Source organism: Emys orbicularis, chromosome 6 (genome assembly GCF_028017835.1).
Source record: "Emys orbicularis isolate rEmyOrb1 chromosome 6, rEmyOrb1.hap1, whole genome shotgun sequence".
NCBI classification, from domain to species: domain Eukaryota; kingdom Metazoa; phylum Chordata; order Testudines; family Emydidae; genus Emys; species Emys orbicularis.
Window position 1 is genome coordinate 83,001,167 of NC_088688.1, and position 25,096 is coordinate 83,026,262.

The 25,096-nt window shown below is 39.8% G+C and overlaps 1 protein-coding gene across 1 annotated transcript in view; it reads left to right on the top strand.

The window, feature by feature from the left end:
* SPTLC1 (serine palmitoyltransferase long chain base subunit 1) overlaps positions 1–24,819 on the top strand; it is a 48,677-nt gene extending 23,858 nt beyond the window's left edge. The window contains exons 7-15 of the mRNA XM_065406233.1: positions 4,205–4,334; positions 8,180–8,269; positions 9,088–9,195; positions 12,946–13,041; positions 13,339–13,435; positions 14,217–14,271; positions 19,920–20,037; positions 22,143–22,216; positions 24,000–24,819. Coding sequence (XP_065262305.1) covers positions 4,205–4,334; positions 8,180–8,269; positions 9,088–9,195; positions 12,946–13,041; positions 13,339–13,435; positions 14,217–14,271; positions 19,920–20,037; positions 22,143–22,216; positions 24,000–24,093 — 862 coding nt within the window. The 3' untranslated portion in view covers positions 24,094–24,819. The remainder of the gene's footprint in view (positions 1–4,204; positions 4,335–8,179; positions 8,270–9,087; positions 9,196–12,945; positions 13,042–13,338; positions 13,436–14,216; positions 14,272–19,919; positions 20,038–22,142; positions 22,217–23,999) is intronic.
* The last annotated feature ends 277 nt before the right edge of the window (positions 24,820–25,096 follow it).

Consider the following 25,096-nt stretch of genomic DNA (forward strand, 5'->3'; position numbering starts at 1 on the left):
AAGGGTACAGCGGTTAATTTTCCTGTATCAGACATTGTGCAGTGTTGTTGGCAGCTAATTTGAGATGGGCAGGCTTTTCTGTCTTGCCTGCAGGGCACTGATGCCTTCGTAACTGTTAGAAGGGTCAGGGGAGAGAGGCCAGCCCAGATTGACAATTTAAATCTGACAGCACTCATGCCAGTCTAAATCCTGAATTGTCTATGGAAGGTGAGAACTCCGAGGTACTTGCTCTCTGAGCTAGTGGGGCTATAGGTCACTTTATACTTAGATATGCAGATATGCTCTGTCATGCCAAAAATATCATAAGACTAATATTATCTTTGAAAGAACTAACACTGTGACATAGTAAGAATTTTAATCATAAGCAAGATTGAATGGAGCAGCTAGAGCTTGAGGGCAAGCTTCTGTGAGGTACTGAACTCATTCTGAAGAGACTTGAATAATAAATAAAAATAAAATAAAATCATTTTCAGAAATATTTCTACTGCCTTCTGGTTACCCTGTGACATTTCGCGCTACACTTACCTATATGGCAATCACTTTTTACCAAAAAAAAAAGAGGAAAGTAAGAGGGTTGTACCACAAACTACACTTCTGATAGAAACTTACAAAATTATTTGCGGATCACCATTGTGGGGTGTGATGTAATGTACTCATCTTATTTCTCTGTAAAATCTCAAGGTGTTTGCAGTCTTTATCTTCTAAAACAAAATCAGCTTCAATTTTAACTTCAAAAATTAGTTCTACTCTAAAAATCGACTGACACACTTTTTAAAAGTAACCAGTTCCATGCCTAATTGTCTATCTTAATTTCCACCTAAAACATATTCAACTTCAGAAAAAACAACTTTTACTTTTAACTTAGGGTTGCCAACTTTCTAATTGCAGAAAACCGAGCACCCTTGCCCTGCCCCTTCCCTGAGGCCCTGCCCACTCCATCCCCACCTACCTCCGTCACTTGCTCTTCCCCACCCTCGCTCATTTGCTCATTTTCACTAGGCTGGATCAGGGGGTTGGGGTGTGGGAGGGGGTGGGGGATGCAGGCCCTGGGGTGGGGCCAGGGATGAGGGGCTTGAGGTGCAGGAAGTGGCTCTGGGCTGGGGCTGAGGGGTTCAGGGTGGGAGGGGGCTCCGGGCTGGGGCATGGGGTGGGGGCTCCAATGGGTCTTTTAGTGGGCTGGTCCTGTGCTGACCGGAGCTGCCAGGGTCCCTTTTCAACCCGGCGTTCTGGTCGAAAACTGGACACTTGGCAACCCTGTTTTAACTGCCAGCCCTGCAAAGTCAGCCTAGGATCTGCAAGTCAAGTTGGGTTTTTTCTTGCACAAGATCAAAAGTTTCTGCAGGACAAATTGTGCCCTCAGTTATACACATATAACCTATATGTGTATAATCATTTGATTATGCCTTCTGATATCAGTAAATTACAACTTAATGAACAGTTGTATCAATGTGAAAGGGAAAAGAATACTCTCACTCCCTTCTAGTTGTATTAGCTCCACCAGGCGTACAGGAATAAACTGTTGTTAATGTTAGCCAACAATTTTATACTCACAAGGAATGGCTATAATAATTAAGGTGCCATTTTTACACACCTATTTTGAAGACTAGCACTGGGCACTATAACCTATTTTGTGCTAAAATATAAAAATACCTGTAAATAGTATTTGTACCATTTTTAAAGTGCTGTAAGAATATTAAGATTGGGCCAGGACATGTTACATACCATGAGGTATGATCACTTTTTGTCTGTGAGAAACTCCCTTTATTGTTAATGGGAGTTGCATATAAATTTATGCATTTAGGAAGACGATATATTTGGGGTGACATGGAATCTTATTGGTTTGGGCCTGTGCTGAGTAAATGAATATTCTCTATGGTATCCAAATCTGGCTCCCTTTAAAATAGGGTAGCAGTCTTACTATTTTTCTCTAATACTGGCCCAGTCAACATTGGAATTACTATCTTAATAGAAAACGTTCAACTATTAACATAGTTTGCATAGTTATGTCTGGTCCCCATTTACTAGGTAAACTATTTTAAAATAGTGCTTTATACTCTGGTATGCTTTTTAAACATGGCTTTGAAGCAGTGATTCCTGATGCATAGTGGTTTGCACACAGTGCTTAAAGGAAGAAAAATATCTAGATAGTCTAGAAAACCTAAATCTTTAAACCTGGTATGTTGCAAAAAATTTGAAACTTTAGTTATAGAGCTAACTGCATCTGATAAGAAATCAGGACCCAAATGTACTATATATGTGATTCTAGCATGCTTAAAAATGCATTAAGTTGATGTGTAGAGAGTCTAAGCTTGTAAGTGATAACATTTGTTCTTGTTATGGGCAAAAATAACTAGTTTATAGAAATCTTTGGAAGTTATTGTATTAAGTACTGTTGGCAACTTATGGTTACTCTCAAATTACCTCACTCACACTGTCAATAAAAATGAGTTGATGACAATCTGACAAGCAATTATTGCAATAGTATGGAGAGCAGTTGACAAAATTGGTATCAAATGTCTCTAAAATAACAAAACTAAACACTTCAAAGTTAATGAAGAAAGAGTGCTTTCTTTGGGAGTTAGTAAATCTTGCCTCTCCTATCATGCAAAATGCTTCTGCAACCACAAAGCTACAATAGAAAGGTTCTGCTGGATAAACAGAAAAGCTTCAGACTTAACCTCTTTCCTCCAAAGAAATGTATCCCACTTTGTGATGAGAAAATAGGCTGTGTTTAAGTTAGATTATTTTCTGCGAGAACATATACCCATGCAATAAATAGCAGGTTAAGGCTGCATTCTCTAACCTGTTTCTCTTGACTTTTTAGTAAGAGCTGCAGTTTGTGTATTCACATTTTAAATTAAAGCAAATTAAAATGTACTGCATTGAGTGGCCAGAATATTTTAAGCTTGATATGCTGAATTCAGCATATTTATTACCTGTACACTTGTATTTTTAGTTTTTTGCAGTAAGGCTATATCTACACTTACTGTGGTGTATAAAGTATGGGCACCATATGTGTACCTACACGCTGCAGTGAGAGTCAGGCTGCATCCCTGTTTGTCACTGCAGCATGTAGCTACGTGCTGCAGAGCTGCCAGAGCCTTTCATTGCAGCCAGGAGAGGCACTGCTTGGGCATGTAGAGAGCCAATGTAGGACATATGGCCTAAGGCTTCAGGCATGTAGGGCACCCTACTTGCCTAAGCTGTGTCTCACCATCTACATTGCTGTTTATACTCATGCTACCTGGGCATGTGGTGTCTGTACCTTGCATGTTGCCTTAAGTGTAAATGTACCCTAAGAGTCTCTGCTTCAGTAGCACACCGTATTTATCACTGTCAAAAAAGGTGTATCATGGCATCATGTTAGAGATTTGATGTTTGAAAATTAAATTACTGTTGTTCAGTATGTGCAGAAGGAGGGATTTGCAACTTCAAAAGGAATTCTGAGTATATCCAATTAAGAAATTACCAAAAAACGTAATTTAGTGGTGGGGAAATTACATATGCATCTTTAAGTCTGAAGAAATGGCTTATCAGGCCTGGAAAACTGGGACAAATGCTCACCATGAAGTGGAATAAAAGAGGAAGAATGAGTATGAGTACTCTTAAGACTGGTAAGAGAGGTCAAGCACATTCTCAGACTTGCTGTGCTTTAAAACTGAGGCAGGTAGAAAGAGAAGAACCAACGGGTAATTGTAGGAGTATAATACCCCTATTTATGGAATGTTGGTCTCGGCCCGGGAATTATGTCGGCCTTAACTGCCACAATGAAAAATAGGTAACCACAGAATAAGCCTGATAGTCATCCTAGATGCAAAGACAGTAAAATGGCTTCTCAATGAAAATAATTAATTACATATATTTGTAGTGGTTTCATATGAACAGTTCAGTGTATTTTGGAAACCAGAAAATACTTTAGTATGACTTCTGTGCACTGGTCCTTGCTTTAGAGAAAAACTCTAAATTGTACATTTCACGATTAAAGTGTACAGATGTCTCCACATAGCCGCAGAGGGTAACAGGTGTTAGAAACCAATTTTAAATTATTTAAAATTGTGTAATAAAACATAGATTTTATTTATACACATAAGTATACAAGGCAGTTTAAAAGCAAAGCAGGCCTAAAAAGGTAACTGACCTATGCTGTTATTTAAAAGTGATTAACAAACCAAGCGCAAAATGAAAGAGTATTTTGTGTTTATAGAGATGAAGCTGCCTGCTTTGCTATTCAGAAAGGATTACAGGCATCGCGAAGTAACATTAAGTTATTTAAACATAATGATATGGCTGACCTTGAGCAACTTCTGAAAGAACAAGAGATTGAAGATCAAAAGGTAAAATTTCTTTGTAGTCTTTTGCCCTTCTTAAGTAGGTTATATATTTGAATAGATCCAGTACTCGTAGTCTGTTGTTGTTTTATATAAATCACTGCTGAATGCTTAATTTTGCTTATATAGTTAAACTGGATTTGGCTGCTGTGTTCGCTTGCCATAATTGTATTGTCATTGTCAAGAGTAGGTGATGGGGGTGGTCACTAAGGGCTTGTGTTTTAAACACAGTTTTTTGTACCTATACACTTATTTTGAAATCTGTGTAACTGCCCCCATCCTAGGGGTGACACTGATTACCTGTCAGTTTCTAAACCGCTATAAGTAAATCTGTACCAAAACTGTTAGAACAGCCCTAACATTATAAATAAATAAGTATAGACCAGAAAACTATAGAAGAGGTGAGATGATTCTCCTCATGTACTCTTCACATATTCCCTCTTTATAAAAACTATCATTGGAGCCAAATATGATGATGAAATACTTCCATTCCAGCAGTAACTTGGGAGGATATTAAACAGCAACTGCTAAAGCTAGACCTCTTTAAATCAGCAGGTCCAGTAACTTTCATCTGAGAGTTTTAAAAGAGCTGGCCAAAGAGCTCTTTAGACTGTTGATGTTGGGGTTGGTTTTTTTGTTTTGTTTAATAAGTCTTGGAATACTGATGAAATTCCGGAAGTCTGGAAGAAAGTTAATGTGCCAATATTAAAGGGTAAACAGGAAGACTTGGGTAATTATAGGCCAGTCCGTCTGTTTGATCCCGAAGAATTAAAGGAGAGTAATATACCGTATATACTCGTTCATAAGCTGAATTTTTTTAGTAAAAAAGGGAAGCACCAGAGAAGGGGGTCGGCTTATGAACGGGTATAGAGAGGGAGAGGTGGGACACAGCCTCTCCCCCCGGGCCAGCAGAGCCAGAAGGGAAGAGGCGGGGCCAGAGTCTCTCCGCTTCTGGCCACGCTGCTCTCCCCCCAGCCTCCAAAGCAGCTGCAGCTCCGGGGCTGGCAGGCTGTGGCCATGGTGCTCGGCCCCGCCCCGCAGAGCAGGCTGTGGCCATGCTGCCCAGCCTGCCGGAGCAGCTCCAGCCAGGCCAGAGACATCTTCCCCTGGCCCTCCCCAGATAAGGTGGGAAGGGATGGGATGGGGAGAATGTGGGGGTCCCAGGCTAAGGGTGGGGTCATGGGGGTGGTCACATGGGTTACCCCCTGACCCCCAGTTTCTGCCCCCCAAAAAAAATTCCCCACCAGTTGCTGTCCCGGACCATCAGGATAAGCAGCTGGCGCGCCGGGACACTTTGTTTACTTAAGTTTACCTCCATGCCTGCGGACGCTCAAGGTAAACAAACCATCTCGGCCCACCACTGGCTTATCCTGCTGGCCTGGGAGCCAAACTTTGCTGACCCCTGAATTATAGGGTCGGCTTATGAATGGGTCATAACAATTTTCCATTTTACTTATCCATCTTGGGGGATCGGCTTATAAACGAACCAGCTTATGATTGAGTGTATATACGGCAATTAATTATTATCAATATGGGTTTATGGAAAAATCTTTTAACCTTTTTTGAGGTTACAAGTTTAGTTGATAGAGGAAATACTGTTGATATAATAATCTAAAGCTTCTGTATTTGACTTGGGCTGCATGACATTTTGATTAAGAAACTAGAAAAATGCAAAATTTACATGGCACACAAAATTGATTTAAAAATGGCTGATAGGTGTCAACATGTAACTGTAAATGGGAAATCATTGAGTAAATATGTCAGGTCCCACAAGGATCAGTTCTTGGCCCTATGCTATGTAACGTTTTTATCAATAATCTGGAAGAAAATATAGCTTTGAGTGATAAAGTTTGCGGATGATACCTAGATTGGGGGAGTAGTAAATAATGAAGAGGACAGGTCATTGATACAGAGGCAACATGGATCACTTAGTAAGCTGGACCCAAGCAAACTGTGTGTTTCAATACCAGGGCCGGCACCAGGCAACCAAGCACATGCTTGGGGCGGCACCTGGTAAGGGGCGGCCAATCTTGGGGTGGCGGGGGGCAGCGCGGCGTGGCATTCCGCGGGGGCGCTCCGGCGGCGTGGCGCTCGGTGGGGGGGCGGCGCGGGGCGCGGCGTTGGGGGGGTTCCGGCGGGGGGGCGGCGCGGCGCTCGGGAGGGGGGTGGTTCCGGCGGCGCGGCGCTCGGCGGGGGGGCTTGGGGGCGGCGCTTTTTTTTGCTGCTTGGGGCAGCAAAAAAGTTAGAGCCGGCCCTGTTCAATACAGCCAAATAGAACATCCTACATCTAGGAAAAAAGAATGCAGGCCATGCTTCTAGGATGAGTGATTCTATCCTGAGAAGCAGTGACGCTGAAAAGACTTGAGGGTCCTTGTGGATAATCAGCTAAATGTTAGTTTCCAATGTGATGCTGTGGCCAAAAGGGCTAATGCAAACCTTGGATGTATAAACTGGGGAATCATGAGTAGGAGTAAAGAGGATATGTAGCCTCTGCTTTTGGCACTGGTGTGACCACTGCTGGAATACTGTCTGGTTCTGATGTACACACTTCTAGAAGCATGTGGATAAATTGGAAAGGATTCAGAAAAGGGCCAGGAAAATGATTAAAGAATTGGAAAACATGCCTTATAGGCAAGACTCAAGGAGCTTGATCTGTTTAGCTTATCAAAGAGAAATTTAAGGGGTAACTTGATCGGTCTATAAGTACAGTAAAAGCTTTTTTTATCTCGCATGTTGGGGAAATGGGGGGTCCTGGTAAATGAAGAATGCCGGTTAACTAAGAGGGAGGGAGTTTGGGTGCGGGGCACGGTCTCTGGGAGGGAGTTTGGGTGTGGGGCTGGGGGTTGGGGCACGGGAGAGGGTGTGGGGCGTGGGCTCTGGGAGGGAGTTTAGGTGTGGGAGGGGGGGCTCTGGGCAGGGGGTTGGGGAGTGGGAGGGGATGTGAGGTGCCAGATCTAGGGGGTACTCACCTCATGCGGCTCCCGGCAAGCAGCAACCTGTCCTTCTGTTCCTAAGCGGAGGCACGGCAGGCAACTCTGCGTGCTGCTGCACCTCCACCTAGGAGCAGTTGGGACATGTCGCTGCTTGTGGGGAGCCGTCCAAGGTAAGTGCCCCCCCAGATCTGACAGTGAGGATATATCTACCATTGGAGCAATTTACTGAGCGTTGTGATGGATTCTTCCATCACTGGAAATTTGTAAATCAAGAATGGATGTCTTTCTAAAAGAGAGAGTTCAAACCGGAACTAATTCAGGGAAGTCCTAGGGCCCTTATTACTCAGGACGTCAGACTAGATGATCACAGTGGTCCCTTCTGGCCTTATAATCTATAAGAATATATTTGAGGTATGTTATAAAAGAGCCCTTGTAACAGGATTCTGTTGAGTTGAAACTGACTGTGGTAACCTTATGCTGAAAAGCCTTAAAGTCTTTAAATTACGCTGTTTCCACTTCTCTTTTCGTGACAAAGAGGAAGTACACCCTGAACGCTGTTGACAGCTAAGGGAGCATTTCTACTCTCTGTGATAGAGACCTGGTCTCAAAATATACATTCCTGAATATTATTCCCTTAGTGTAAGTGTGCAGTTTAGCTGAATCGGTGGTATTCAGTCCCTGATTTGTTACACAATGGCACAGAATCTTAAATACGGCAACTTTAAAAATAATAAAGCCAAATAGTCAGCCAACTGTAAGACACTTAATATGGTTATAAAAGCAGAAATGCTAAGTTCCAACTAGGATATAAAAGTTTGTTTTTTTCCCCCCCCAAAACAAATAGTTATCTTAATAGAAGTTTGTATTTTTTTGTTGTTGAACACTTCATACATACTGAAACATACATTTTCTCTGAAGAATCCTCGTAAGGCCTGTGTAACTCGAAGGTTTATTCTGGTGGAAGGGCTATATATGAATACTGGAGATATTTGTCCTCTTCCAGAATTGGTAAGTGGTTTCAGTTTTGTTTAAGCTGTGTGTGTTATGTACACACATTACTAATTAATAAAATATTAATATTGCATCTTTGAACCTTAAAAGTAAGGAAATGCCAAAGGCAGTGAATGCTTTGCACGAAACCTTATACCTTCCCTTCATTCATGATCACATTTCTAAAATAGAATAGAATATTATATCCCCTTTTGTGTTAGCTACAAAGTGGATTGTTGGCATTGACATTTTTGAGGTATTCATAATCAGGTTCCGAATTTTGCAGTTCTGTAATATACATATCCTATCATATAGCAATGATCTGTTTTTACAGAGTATACCTGCTTAATAGGTTTAGACTAAAATCACTTTTTTGTTTTAGTTTAAAAATTGAGGCTGGTCTCTTAAATAATGAAAACAGTACGCTTGACTACAGGGAGTACAACCTTATCTATTAAACATAGATTTTGTGTACAACACTGTTCCTGATGATGATGGGGAGAATGCTGTGAATATCTTATGTAATATTTTAAAGTATTTTATAGCCTGTTTCTTAAAAAGAAAAGCCAAGTTAGGTCTCATAAATGACTATGGGCATTTTAGATTTCCTATACTTATTTTAAGCGTTAAACAGTGGCAATGGTGTTCAGGACTCTAAAACACACAAAATGGCTGAGTATTATAGTGGGATTAACAGTCTTACATTATTCAGGATACTTTATAAGATTTTTCATGTGATTTTTCAATCTTTTGTACATGTACCTTGTACTTATTTCTTTGCAAAAATGTCAGTAATATTAGATTGTCTTGTATCATTTATACTATTAAATCTGCAGATAAAATTGAAATATAAATATAAAGTGAGGATTTTTTTGGAGGAAAGTCTTTCTTTTGGAGTCCTTGGAGAACATGGACGAGGTGTTACGGAACACTTTGGAATAAATGTAAGTGCCAGGCTTTTTTTTTTCTTTCATTGGGACTATTATGTGTTAGCAAGAGAGTTGTAGACTGGGGCAAGTTCTGATACTGGTTTTCTTGTATATTTTTGGCAATGACAGTACTACAGATTTTAAGAGTGTTCATCTGTGTATGGTAGGAATTTTAAGTCAATTTGGCTATCCAATTACTATACTGATCTTTTTGTTTAATAGAAAACACAACCACTTAATTTTTTAGTTTAAATAGCAACATTGGGAGTGGGTGGAGTTGGCACTGTTCCTCTTTACAAGACCTCTTTTATCATCTGCCATTAACATTCACTTTGGATTTGAATTTTGCACAAAGTTCTCTGAAGAGTGAACAACTTTTAGGAAAAGTCTTAATAAAAACTGGTTTATTTACATCTCTTGTTAGACTGGAGGGGAGAAATAGTGAATATGATATGCTATTTTTTTCCTATGAGGACATTGTACTTGGGGTTGGAGGTGGAATACATTTGGCACTGGGGAGTCTTTAGTCCAATACTCTGCTCACACACATGTGGCAACAGACTCTTCAGTTTACATAGTAATGTGAGCCTGCATGTGTGATAGTAGAGATGTCTTAATTTTAAATGCAGTAGAATACTTTTGCTCTTAAACAAAATGTTAAGTGGGAAAGAAATGCTGTTTAAAAATAATCAATCCTGCTTACATGAAAGAATGTTTTTAAAGTGCATGAATATTAAATATCACCATGCTACAGATGAGGACAACTTATTGTAACTTCTCCGAAGACATTTGTATCATACTGTGTTTAGGTACCAATATCTCTGTTTTAGCCTGTACTCAGGCATGGCACACTTCAGTACACCAAGACATGGACTTGAAAGAGGATATCTTAAAGCTAAAGTGAAAAGTACTGTGGAGGTGTCTCCACAGTTAAGGTTGCATTTCAGTTTTCACTGAAAGCATAATTTACTTCTCTCTATTTGACAGTTCACTGAATTTAGTCTCTAAAAATACTTTCCATTTTTTTCAAGATAAATTAAGTCCATTCAGTTTATAAATTGGGCCCAGGCACTTTTTTGCTCCCTGTACCTACACCACCACAAACTCAAAATTTTACATTAACACAAAAATATTCTGGTGGGGAAGGTCACAAAAGTCCCTCTCCATGTGCTGTTCCCCCATTCCTCACTCTCCTTCGGTGGGGCACAGGGTGGTTGGCATATGGAGTCAGACTTTCTATAGATAGGTTTTAGCCATAGCCCTGCTCGTTGTGGTCGGACTTCCCGGTGCTCACAGATTCAGCAGGTTCCCTATGCTTGGGAACATTGGTTTGGCATGACCTGTATAGTGATGCCACAAGGGGCCCTTTTCTTTATCTGCCATGGGCTGGGGAAGGAAGAAAAGTGCACATTGGAGGCAGTGGTTCCTCAGCAGAAGCGACTTTCACAACCTCCTGATCATTGGAAATGTCAAATTCTGTCTCCTTCTATCTGACTTCTGGCATCCTTTTTTCTCCGCTGATCTCTCCCTCCCCGGCCAGCATTGCACTCCCTGCCTTCCATGCTCCCATCTCTTCTCCACTTCTCCTGCCTTTGTTTCCTGCTCATTTGCTCTAACTCCTCCAACCCACATAATATATTTGGAACAAAACAAAAAACCAATTTGAAGAAACAAAGTGCAAGTGGAACTACCATGACGTTTGCCAAGCATCATTTGATTGCTTGGCTTATTGTAAAATCCCTTTGCCCATCCCGGGTCTTTGTCTGTCTTGTCTATTTAGAATTAAAGCTCTTTGTGGTAAAGACCATTTCTTTCTATGTGCTGCATTGCACACTTCACAAAAAGAGAACTTGTTTGCAACCAATGAGTTAATGGGACAATTAGGTATTTCTAGGATCCAAAGCCAACTCCAGTTAAGCATGTACTTAAATACTCCTGAGGGAATTATGTGCCAAAAAATAAAAAATTATGCACCCAATATTTTAAAATTCTGCAAATTTTATTTGTCAATAAATACATGTGGCTCCAACATGGCAGTGGAGAGCACAGGCCACTGGCTGCACTGAGGTGGGAGATCACCCTGAAGCCCCCAACCTCCCCCAGTACAGGAACTCGGCAGTGAGGCTGCATCTGACCCTGGCAGTGCAAGGGCTGGGCCTGCCGCAGAAACACCCGGGACCCTGCCCCTCTGGGCCAGGTGCACCAGGTGTGGGTAGGCAGGCTCAGCCAGCAGGATTCAAGTGTGGAGGGGCTTAGTGTGGGGGGATCCAGGTGTGGGGTGAGAGGTTCTGTGTGGGGCAATCTGGATGTAGGCAGCTCAGTGGGAGATTTGGATGCACGGACTCGGGGTTCTGGGTGCAAGTGCAATGGGACTCTGCAGGGGATTCAGGTGATAGTGGTTGGTCTCAGCCGGGGGTGAGGGTAGATAGGGCTTGGCGGGAGGGTCTGGCTGTGGGGGGGTCTGGGTGCTGGGGGGCTTGTCAGAGGGATCCAGGTGTAGGGGGGGGTAGGGCTTGTCAGGGTGAGGGTTCGATGGGCCTGCTTAATGGGGGAGCCCCAGCTGCTGCTGTGGGGATGCCACCTGCTGGGATCCTGCTCCCCCCCTCCCCCCCGTGATTCCCCTATCCCTTTTTCTTCTCCATCCCCCTCCCCTCACTCCCACATTCCCCCCCCCCCCCGCCCTATTCCACCCCTCTTCCTTCCCCACCCCCACCATGGGAACTCACTGTTCCACAGAAAATAGGAAGGCTCCCAGAACACAGAAGGGAAGCACAACTGGCCCAGGACCCAGGAGGCTGCATTCAGCTGCAGAGCCCGAGACCGCCTCCGAGGGGGGCAGTGGCATATAACCTTGTGTGCCCCCCCCATGCCTCGCTTCTGTTTGGGGGACAATCTCTCTTCCTTCCCCCCTCCCCCCCCCCCCCCAAAAAAAACAAAAAAACTGCACACATGGTCATGCACCCTGTGAGGCTTCCTTGCCATTTTCTGCAGGGAAAAGCAGGAAGTGTGTGTGTGGCGGGGTGTTTTCTGGTGCAGGCACGCAGTCCTGCAGAATCCCCCCAGGAGTATAGTCACTAGCACACACGTGCACTCAGGCCCGTCCCCTCCCCTCCCCCCCCCCCCCCCCACGATGATCACGCAGGCACGCATGCACATATACCAAGCCCCCATCTCAGAGCCTGCTCCAGGCATGCTGGAACAAACGCGCTGCTTGGGCTGCTGGGGAAGAGGCACGTGTCCCCTGGCAGATTTTTTTTGCATTTTTCTGCACGGGGGGCACAGAAAAATGCGGGCCATATGAATTCTGCACCCCCGCATCGGCACAGAATCCCCCCAGGAGTAACTTAAATCACATTCAGTCCCATTGACTTAATTGGGACAACTCACATGCTTAAAATAGATCAGGTACCAAAGTACTTTGCTAGATTGAGGCCTACAAATGCATAATTTTATTTTTACATGCTGCATATGTTGCAATACCTGAAAACATTTAAGTGAAATATATTTGGATCCTTATAAACATAGTTTAAAATTAAAATGGAGGCAGTTCAGCCATAACTGTGTTAAAGTGATACAAACAAGGAGCTTTAAAACTGTGTGTGTGGGGGGGGGGGGGGAGTGTAACCTGGTGTATTTTGCCCTAGTACACATGTTAATTTGAAGCGTAGTTTATATATTGTAAATGATCTTGATTTAATTAAGCTTCACTTCACTTCCATCCACCTCGTTCCTCTCTCATAATATATTCTGTTAATTGAATGGCAGGTTGACGATATAGATCTGATTAGTGCAAACATGGAGAATTCCCTGGCTTCTGTTGGAGGATTTTGCTGTGGAAGATCTTTTGTTATTGACCATCAGGTATGCCATCTCTTATTTTTAAATGGAGTAGCAGACTGAATTACTAAGAAATGACAGTGACTTGACTTCTGTTTACAAGCTGCATCTTGATATAAATGATTTACATAGGAATTTATTCCATTTAGAAGACCACTTCAAAAAGATTATGTGGATGAGTTAGAGACTGTTGTTCAGTTATGATTTTTGCTTAATTTAAACCAAATGACTTTAAAGATTTTTTTCTGTACTATCGTGAACAAGCAAAACTGATATAAAAACTTTTCAGCTTTGTTTATGACTTTTCATTTTCTTTCTCAGAGATTGTCAGGTCAGGGTTACTGCTTTTCAGCCTCTCTGCCTCCCCTACTAGCTGCTGCTGCTATTGAGGCCCTCAATATCATGGAAGAGAATCCAGGTATTTCATTCTGAAAAATCAAATACTTTGTAATGTGACAAGTTATTCTGCTCAGAGGGAACACTAACTGTTTGAGCTCAAGATTAAAGCCTGTGGGCATAATTTCCCCCACTTCCATCCCTCACCCTCTTAGTCTAGCGCTTCCTCATTTACTTTTTCCTTTCATTCGTTGATTCTCTCTGCTCCCTTTCCACTGACTCTTTCCACATCTTACATTCATTATCTCCTTTTCACTCATTCTCCCTTTAACTTTCCCTCCCACTGTCTCTTCCCACCATACATCTCTTGCCCACCCCCCCCTTCCTTTTTCACACACAGTGAAAGAGAAGTGGAGATCGAAAGAGCCAGAGAAGGGAGACACTGAACACTTCATTAAAAACTGTTGTTGTTCACTACAAACAAATGTCCTACTGATTTTCCTTCCTCCCATTTGACCAGAACATATTTGGTAATTTTCAAGGTAAAGTAAGGAAAAAAGGGGGACATAGTTATCAAAGGTTGAAGCCCCTTCTTACTTTGCAATTCTATTCCTTCAGCCTATAGTTTCTTGATTCTCCATGTGTTGTCCTTTTATTGGCTCTCACAAAAAAGAGTTCTAAACAGAAACTACTCCACTGGAATAACAGTATGGGGGGAAAGAACACATTTGTCACTTCATGATGGAAATGGTATTCTCTTAGGAATGAGGATCATTGTAAGAAGAGGTAGAGAGGCTCAAAGTTTATTTGGGATTTATAGAAATATGCAGCAAGAGACTGAGGCTCTTTTTTCTTTTGTCTAGACATTTTTCAGATTTTACGAGAGAAATGCAAACGGATTCACAAAGCTTTACGAAGGTAAACTATTTGATCTTGACTACTGTCAACTTGCTCAGCTTTTTATAGATCCGTATCACGAATATAATATCCTCTATAGTTACAGACGCCCTGTTTAGTTCCGGAAAGCTTTGCATAACTCCAATTTTGCGTACGTCGGAAACGTATACCTGTACGTTACGCAAAAATTTCCGCAACTCGAGAATCCTATTTCTGGCTTATGAACTTTTTCTGTAAGTGCGAATTTCCATAAGTGCAAATTTGCGTAAGTCGGGTCTTGCGTAACCCGAGGAGCGTCTGTACATTGAGTTTTTAATATAATTTTTCTGGCAACAGATTTTTGATAATACAGTAAGTGTTTTAGATTCAATACTTTGTGTTTATAGTCAATTGACTAATTTTTCAGAATAAATACGTACCTGCTCCTATAGTTCCAATTCAGTTTCTATTTCAAATTAAAGTTTCTTAAAATTGTCAGTTATTGCAGTAATCTATAAACCAGTTTTAATGACAACTAATTTTTAGCAGTGGTCAAACAATTACAATCGTCTTTTTATTTCACAAAAGTATTTGCTTTATCTGTATTCTTTCTGGTAGCCTTTTAGTGGTTAGTTTTGTAATCTAGAAAGTTTTTTTTTTTTTTTTTTTTTCCCCCCTAATGGTTCTGATAAAGAAATGAAGTTAGTTGTTGCTTAAGGCTTTCATTGTAAGGTGATGTAAGTAGTCCAGAACAGTCTGGTCTTCTTGAATTGTGCATTCTGTGCCAATAACGATGTTTGTTTGGTCTCAATGTCTAGTTGCTTGATATAATTAGTTGTAAGAGTATTTAAGTTTAAGGGAGGGGCACTAAATAATTGATGATTGAAACTTGTAACTGAGGTTAAAATGGTCGTAGCAGATATGTAACTGTGCTATTCTTCTGTAGTATATTTTTAGGTATTAATGTAGGGTCCATATAAACTTTTTCTTTAAGAAATTGAGTGTAGGTAAAGGAACAATAGCAGACTCAAACAGATTCACTCTGAACATACTAGAAGTTTGAATGTCACATAGATAAACTGTTAGTAACAAAATCTCATTAAAATCAGCTACTATACTGGAAACTTTGAATTTACCTTTTAAAAAGCTGTTAGTAATAATCTTGAGAAATACAGACAAGCGCCTTACTTCAGTATTGAGGAAAATTGGTTATAAAGATATTTACAAACGTAGATGAAAGTGATAGGGACAAACCATGTGTAAGGAGAAAATGTGCACCTCTAATTTATTAGAACTCTTGGTGTCTACAACAAGTGTCTAAGAGCTGGATATCAATTTATTTTAACTATCAAAATGCCTTGGACAGAATCGTCAAAAGAGGACGTTATGGAAAATTAAGCACAGGGTGAGACAAGTACTGTCATGGTTTAGAAACTGGGCAAAATTGAAAATGAGTAGGATTAACAAATGGTCAAGTTTCAATCTGACAAATGGATAACAGTGGGGTGCCTCAAGATTCTGTACTAGGACTGGTATTTAATATCCCTGTCAAAAAAGCTAACAATGTTTGGAACCATTTGTGTGTGTGTGTATATATGTGTGTGTGTGTGTGTGTGTGTGTGTGTATGTATATATATATATATATATGTATGTATATATATATATATATATATATATATATATATATATATATATATATATATAATATAGAGAGAGAGAGAGAGAGAGAGCATGCCAGCAGTATTCAAAGTGTGTGTGTCACTATATTAATCCATGGTACACCCACACCTTGAATACTGCATGGCATTCTGGTCACCCAATCTCAAAAAAATATAATAGAATTGGAAAAAGTACAGAGAATGTCAACAAAAATTATTAGGGGAATGGAACCGCCTCGGTATGAAAAAAAGTTTTAAAAAGACAGGGTCTGTTCCGCTTAGAAAAGAGAGACGATGGGTGTGTATGTGTGGAGGAGACAGTATATGATGATCTATAAAAACATGAATGGTGCAGAGAAAGTGAATAGAGAAGTGTTATTTACCCCTTCAGATAACACAAGAGCCAGGGCTCACCCAATGATATTAATAGGCAGCAGGTTTAAAACAAACATAAGGAAGTACTACTTCACACAACACACAGTCAAGCTGTCAAACTCATTGCCAAGGGATGTTGTGTTGGCCAAAAGTAGAAGTGGATTCAAAAAAGAATTTAATAAGTTCATGAAGGATAGGCCCATCAATGGCTATTAGCCAAGATGGTCAGGGACGCAATTCCATGCTCTTGGTGTCCCTAACTGCCAGAAGCTGGGACTGGATGACAGGCAGTGGATCAATTGAAATTACCCTGTTCTGTTCATTCCATCTGAAGCATCTGGCACCTGCAATTTATGGAAGACAGGATACTGGGCTAGATGGACCATTGGTCTGACCCGGTATGGCCTTTCTTACATTCTTATCTTCTTGATAAGTGCTTGAGCAAGTGTCTGATGGCAAAACTTGTAGAGGACACAGTTATTTAAGTTTGGCAGCACTAGAGAAGACTGAAAGACTGGTGCTAGTTGTGGGCAACTCAATGGTAGGTAAAATTCCCTGACAAACGTAAAAGCACATTAGAAGGAATAATTTGAACTACTCTTGCATATTGCTGGATTTTAAATTAATAATCACTTTAGAAAACATGCAGTGACTGCCAAAATAGCGCAAAAAAAAAAAAAGGATGTTTTTAATTTAAAAAAAATAAAAAAAAAAAGTGTATAGAAAATGCAGAATGTATTCTGCCATTATAAATCAATAGTGCCTTCGTCTGGAATATGGTATTTACTTCTGATTTTCCCCTCTCTCTCTCTCTCTCTCTCTCTCTCTCTCTCTCTCTCTCTCTCATATTAAGCACAGTTTAACTAAGATTAAAAAGAATTGATATAAGTTTTTAGAGGTGAAAAGTACAATAGAACTGTTTAAAATAATGAAAGGTAAAAGGAGTGTGTGATTTTCCTCCTTTTCACAACACAAAAACAAGCAAATTGAAAGGCAGCAAATTTAAAACCAGCAAAAAATCCTTTTTTACACAGTGCACAAGTAGGCACTTTGAAATTCAGTGTCACAAGATACCACTGATACCAAGAGCTTAATAGAATTCAGAATAGGTTTAGATCTTCATAAGGATAATGAGAAAATCCACATTTACCTTTATTTATGATAAAATATGGAGGTAAGTATATATAAGGCCTCATGCTTCAGGGCACAAGCCAACCATTAGCTAATGAGTGGAGGAGGATGTAATTCTTCCTAAACCCTATAGTAAAGTTATTCCATCACTCTCTGCTCCAAAGTTTCTTTTGCCTTTTCTTGAGGTAACAGACAAGACATTGGATGAGATTCCTATGCAATATTGTCTTTAAATAGTATGCATTTTTATCCTATTTAAAAAATGGATGAATGGCAGTGATTAGAGGTGGAAAACACTTTTATGCAAGGTTCCATAATTTAGCCTCTTCACTGGAAAAGTTAAGATCGGGGGTGGGGAGGGTGGGATGTTACTACTCTGTGCATGCTGTGGACTCGCAAATGTTATTTCACTTAACTAAAGCTTGCAAGAAAAGCAGAGCCAACCTTTGTTTCTTTCACACACTGAATGTCCCTTTCTCTGACAAAGCTATGCTGAACTGGCTCTTTTGCATTTCTTATTGTTTATCCTTGGTTAGACAGCTGCTTGAGTCAGATTAGGGTTTATTTAACTAGAGTTGTAACTGACAGAACTTCAAATTAGACATCAATTTGGGCTTTGCAAAGCAGCCTCTAAGTGGAGGGTGTATAGTTAATACAAAGCATTGTTGTCTGGACAAAGTCAGTGAGATTCAAAGTTTGAATTGACAGTGATACAAAGGCTATTTCCTGGTTTAAAATACATGAACTCTTACCCAACCTCTCCTGCCCTCCCCTCCTTTCTTTTTGGGGCTGTTCATGAATGCTTTACCTAGTTTAAATTAAAATGACTTCATATTATGTAATTAGCTACTGATATCATTAATATATTGATGCACATCCTTTAAAAAGAAAATCTCGTTAGTAGCAAGTATTGTTCATTAAGTTCTAGCAGATATATACTTTGTCTTAAAACGAAGAGAATATTATTTGCTGCAAGGAAACCTTTTTATCTATTAATTTAAGCTGTATGGTAACATGTCTGACTACAGTGCCTGCCTGTTAATTTCTAGAATTGTGCTTCTATAATGTCAGGTCACTAACATGGAACATACTTAATGACTGACATCTGTCATGCTATATATTCCATTTGTGATTCTACATGCAGAATGACCTCAGACTGCTTCTCATGGCTCCATATGTTGCCACATATTGTCTTCCCCATGATTTCTAAAGATATATGCCAATATTTAAACATTTGCTCTTTAACTGCATGACTCTCTTTTTAGAAGCAACCTCAGATTTTATATCTACATGACACCAATTGTGAGTGCAGTTTTGTTGCTGCAAAGATTGAAGGCCAGTTTCAGTTCCCTTTCAGAACTGGGCTCTAAATCAGTAGAGCTTTGTGGAAATACAAGGCATATTTCAGACCTTAAAACATCTCTTTCCATTATTCATTATGTCTGTGGCACTCTGTTTTTTCCCATGGATTTGACAACTTGTGTTTTCTGAAGAGACCCTAACTTTTTGCTTCCTTTTTTTTATAGGAAACTGATATGGGGATAAAAAATACTTTATACATTTACAACACATTGTGTGTAATACAAACTGACCAAAGTCAGGAAATCTAAGTTAAGGTTGACAGCAGCAGAATAGTGCATGTACGTGATATGCTGTTAATATTTGGGAGCAAAGGATTGGCTTTTTTCATCCTATCTCAATATTGATTACCTTTCTTGATAGGGAATTTACAACTCTGCATCAGAGAAGGTGATTCTTCCCCCCTCCCCCTACTGATTCTAAATTATGATTTGGGTGTCTAGGTGTCTTCTTCTTTATTGGTAAAACATATTGCACTTAAACATCTTGCCTCAAGTGGAATTTTTTGGGCGGGGGGAGGGGTTAAGACTTGAAAGGATCAGAGTCTTGAAAATCAAGGAATGAGTTATGTTAAGTTTGTGTATTACAAACCTTAAGGAACTCTAAAGGAAGGGCATTCAATTGATATGAAATCTTATTTAAAAATTAACATTGGCTATAGCAGACAACTGATTCCCCATTTGATTTGTAAATTTTCTTTTTGAGCAGGACAAGCTATTAAAGTTAAAATTATGGAGGGGGGAAAGCAGAGGAACGCAGATGAAGAATATACGGATAGGAATTGTATAAAGCAATAAAACTGAATTAAAATAAATCCTCTATCTTGCCCAGATTCACCAGGAGTAAGCATTCTATGTGAAAGAAACAATGTGGAGTGGGTTGTTTGATTTGGTCAATAATAAATGTTCTCATGAGTAATTCATGGCTACATAGTTTAAATTTTGTATTGTGATTGCTGGTATACAGAAGTTCAAAGGTGTAAAGCTTTGTTTGAGTCCAAATTTGTTTTGTAACAAATTCTAAATTGTTTTACATTGGGAGTAAGTTTTCCTGAAATACCACCAAAAAATGAGCAAGCCTTTAAATAGCATCTTTTCACTGTCTGTTTATACACTTTGCTTCTTTATTCTGATCAGATGTACACTGAAACTATTTGATTTGTTTCAGAATCTCTGGTCTAATAGTTGTGGGAGACTTATTTTCTCCAGCATTACACCTTCAGTTGGAAGAGACCAGTGGATCTCGAGAGAATGATATGAAGTTACTCAAGAGAATTGTAGATTATGTAAGTGTCCCTTTTGCAATTAAAGCATATCTGCCCTTTAATTATTAGAAAAGCAATAATTTTGTGCAAAGTCCTGGCATGGTAGTTGGGTGAATTACTGTACTGGAGTGTTCCAGACCCCATTTGGAAAATAGAAATTGAATAGGGAAAACAGCAGAGGCCTGTGTTCACTTTTTGAAAATGTAAGTGAGATGGTAATATAGAGGAAATTGTTTTTTTGTTTGTTTGTTTTTTTACACCATCACAGGAGTGGGGTGAGGAAGATAGCTCAATAGTTTGAGCATTGGCGTGCTAAACCTAGGGGTTGTGAGTTCAGTCCTTGAGGGGGCCACTTAGGGATCTGGGGCAAAATCAGCACTTGGTCCTGCTTGTGAAGGCAGGCGGCTGGACTCAATGACCTTTCAGGGTCCCTTCCAGTTCTATGAGATAGATATATCTCTCTATTTTTAAAAACTCACTTCCCCAGCTGCAAAAGTCTCCTTTATCATCCACCCCACAGTGGCAGTCTCCCTCCCCATCTTCCTTTGATTTTGATCATCAATAAAATATTTGACCTTGATACTGGACAACATTAATCCATGTCATAGACACATTAAAACACAAGTTTCTCTTTAACTTAAGAGAATGGATGTGTATGAACAGATTAGAGGGGACTTTTCTGAGATTTATAGAAATGCAGGTTATTCTTTGAGTAGAGTTCTGTTGCTGTACTGAACCACTTGAGCTTCAGCTGCTGTATTTTTTTATAAAGTGTTTGTTTTTACAGGATGGAATTTTACATTTGAGTCCATGAACATATTCTTATTTGGCAGACTGTTATAATGTTTAGCACTTAAAGTACTTTCCATCATCAGTATACACTACTTCTCAAGACACCCAATTTGAGAAGTGTATAAGTATGTTATAGATGAGTGATGTGTCTTGTGCATTTTGGGGTGAGGGGAGGATGATAGTACTTGTTTTGTGCTTGAGCTCATCTAACTCATCCAAATTTGAAGAATGTAACTCTTTGAAAGAGGTGCTCTTCTGTAATATGAACGGTGACATTTAAAAGGTTTCTTAAAAAACAGTTTTCTATATGTGCCCAGTAACTGCCTGCCTTGGTGGTTTTAGTACAAGTTGAATAATGTAGAGCCATTATGCTGAGGATCTCGCTCTTCTGTTTTCCATGGGAGTCTTTATTAAAGAATAAGATAATGCTCATGGTATATATAACCTACAATAACTTTTTATTCCTTAAAGACTGCAGTTACCTTATTCTCTGCCAGCATAGCTACAAATGTTAAGTCATAAAGTTAATCAGTCCTCTCTTAAATCTAGACACAATAGTTGTATTGACTTCCAGCAGCAACGACTTCTACAGACAGGGTTACTATATACTGACGTGTAGTCAGCATATATTAACCAAGGTCAACAATTTATGAAGCATCCTAGGATAGAGAGAAATGCTGGTCCATAGAAGCAAAGCAGAGATACTCAACAGACTTAGTTGGATTGCTTTAGTCCTTTTTATTTTAAATATCACTATTCTGTAAATAGGCAATGTAATCGTATTTGAAGTAACATTTTTGAGCTCAACTTGGACAAATGTGAAATTAAAGAAGCTTATCCTTAGCCTTCCCTGTTTGTTATATGTATATGTAAGAACTCCTACTGACTTATAAAATACCTAGGAGAGCAGTCATCATCATACTCCATTTCAGGCCTCCTTCTCTAAAAAACAACTTCACCACTCCCAAAAGCTGGTCAGAAGCTGTAGAAGGAAATGTCAAACCTCCCCCCTTATCTCTATTCTTCTAGTATAACACAGCCACCTATATTTTAAAAAGCCTCAAATGAGTTTCTAAAATTTTAAACTTTTAAAGGATGCATTGTGTGCAGGAATGTTTCTTAATGACAGCCAATTAGGGAAATGCTAATAATTCTCTTCTGATACTGGACTTGGTGTTGGTTTTGATGTATACTTCTCTTTCTGCTCCGACTGTGCTGTATGAGATTCTGCCACGTTTGTCTTCCAGACATTAAATAACCACTGTTCATAGAATGTAATGGTAATGTGGTATTGAAGTTCCCAGTTGCATAACTGCTTATTTATATGTCTGCAGTGTATGAATAGAAGTATTGCATTAACTCAGGCCCGCTATCTGGAGAAGGAAGAGAAATGTCTTCCGCCGCCGAGGTGAGTGGAAATTCAGAAACCTCTGTTTCTTTTTATCCCTCTTGCATGAGGAAAACCACCTGACTTTTATAAAAACAAAGTTGTCTGTTTTAGGCCTTTTAATAGTTTGCCAGGTGAGGAATGGGAAATATGCTGCTTACAATAAACTTTAAATGGGTATTATGGCATGTTATAATGGTTTATTTACAAGATAATGTATCAAAGTAAACTGAATCTTCAATATCAGCATTGTATTGTTTTCACTACTACCCTGGCTGCTTATCACGCAGGTTTTCATAAGAGGCCCATTGAACTTGAAAGTACATCTAAATGTGGGAATAAGATGGTGTGTGGTAGGCAAGTGACATGCTCAATGCCTAATTGGAAAGAGATAGTATGACTATTTGCTTTGCTAGAGAGCCATTGCTTCACAAGTTCTCTATCTTGCCATATATCTTACTTGTCGTTGTGCCTGAGTTCATGGCCCAAACATTGCCTTCACTCTGCTGGAGAATCAAAATATTGAGTGAGGGTCATATTAGTTTAGGATGAGACCAGATAGCAAGTGTGAAAAATCGGGACAAGGGGTGGGGGGTAACAGGTGCCTAATATAAGAAAAAGCCCTGAATATTGGGACTGTTCCTATAAAATCAGGACATCTGGTTACCCTATATTAGTTACATAAATTGAGTAAGAGTTAAGGCTAGGCTTTAGTCTATTAGGATGAGGGGCCTGTTAAGTTAAGGACTTATCATTAAATGAACCAAACCCTTAGCAACCTTGAATAATTTATGTAACATTTATTAATAATGGAAAATTTAGTTACTCAGTTCAACATAATCTTGTTTATTAGACCAGATGTTCTAAACTGTCAGATTGTGTCTTAACCAGGGCCGCCGAGAGTGGGTTCGGGCCCCCGTGAAAAAAAATTTTCGGGCCCCCCAGCAAGGGCAGACCGGCTAAACAGGGCTGACTAGGGCGGGGGGGGAAGCCGGGCCTGGAATTTTTTCGGGCCCCCCAGCAAGGGCGGACCAGCTAAACAGGGCCGACAAAGGAGGGGGAGCCGGGCCCCCTTCTGGACCGCCGGGTCCCGGTAATTTGTACCAGCTCTCCCCCTCGTCGGCCCTGGTCTTAACTAAAAGTTAAGAAAAACAGATGCTTGCTAAAAGTTAAACAGGTTGTTTTAAGAAGAACAAAGTACCTTAGACCCCAAACGTCAGGAACAAGTACTCCAGACAGCAAAGTAGATAAGTTGAGGAAAAATAGCAAACATATGAATAGGGTGAATGGGCAAAATGATACTGTTGATATGCGTGATCTGCATGTAATTGATATGAAGGAACAATTAGAAGGGTGTTTTTATATAAAAATGTAGTATGTACATAGCATGAAATATATAAGCTATGACAAGGGAAATAAGTGGTTAGGTATGAGCATGCACAAATGTACAGGTTATATAAGCGTTAAAAAAAAATCAAAGCAACTCCAGACAGACAGACTCACACTCTCACTCTCTCAAACCAGTCTGGATCTGGTAATGAAAGAAACAGCCTTCCTGCACCCAATGATCAGGTAACTGATCACTGCCCTTTTCTTCTTTGTTTTATTTACGCATTTATACTATGTTTTAATTAAGGTGGTAGTATATTCTAAAATTCTTACATTAAAGCTTGTTAAATTGGTGTGAACCAAGTTTTCCACCCAACAATTCTGATATAAATTAAAACTGGTACAGAAGAAACAAAGCAAGGAATAAGTGTCATTGCCATTACAAGAGCCAACTCTTCTGGTTTTCTTTTTTCAGTATTCGAGTAGTGGTAACAGTGGAACAAACAGAAGAAGAATTGGATAAAGCTGCATCGATTATCAGGGAAGCTGCACAGTCTGTACTGAATTAAACTGCTGATTTGGATATTTGTATCCTGACATTATGAAAAAAATGTTTTCCACTGTATGGTGTCTTGGCATCCACTCCAAAGGTTCCAGCTGTTTATGGCTCAACTATTGATGGATTTGAAACTTTGATTATTAACACGGTCATTCCAGAATCATGTAGCTCTGGTGAGGGGAAGAATGATGAATTTTGGAATTACTAAATGACATACACCATATGTAAAGAGTACAAACTCTACTTATTAGTACTGTTTTAAATTGAATATCATTATTGTACAGCAGTATTTTATATTGATTTCCCCCCCCCCTCTTTCGTAAAGGCCTTACTTTCCTCAGTCCCCTGAAAATCACTCCATTTCTCTCAAAAGATTGCTGAGCATTATGAGAATGTAGGAACTTTTTAATATAATCTCGATAAAGTAAATTTAATTTTGTTTAAAATATTACCTCTTTCAAGATATTTCTAATATATTTAAAAGCTAAATAGTTAATGTATTAAGGAATTCTTGGTTTTGAGCTATACTAAGTACTTATTATTAAAATAATTAAGTACATCCTATATTTATATACTAAAAATTTCTTTGGTTAACCATTCCTTGAAACCAATTCTTAATCGTTGTCCCTTAATAGTCCATTTTCCAAAAAGAGAGATTCGCCTCCAAATACAGTTTGATTAATGCATTCGATCTGTAAGTATATGTAGGTTTGACTGTTATGGATGAGGTTTTTCTTATGATTAATTCACATCTCGTTTTAGAATTTGCTACCTTTCACATACTGTATGCAGCCAAGGGGCTAAAGCAGTGGTGGGCAACCTGCAGCCCGTCAGGGTAATCCGCTGGCGGCCCGCGAGACAGTTTGTTTACATTGACCATCCGCAGGCACAGCCGCCCGCACCTCCCAGTGGCCACGGTTCGCCGTTCCTGGCCAATGGGAGCTGCAGGAAGCAGCACGGGCCTCAGGGATGTGCTATGTAAACAATGTAAATAAACTGTCACGCGGCCCACC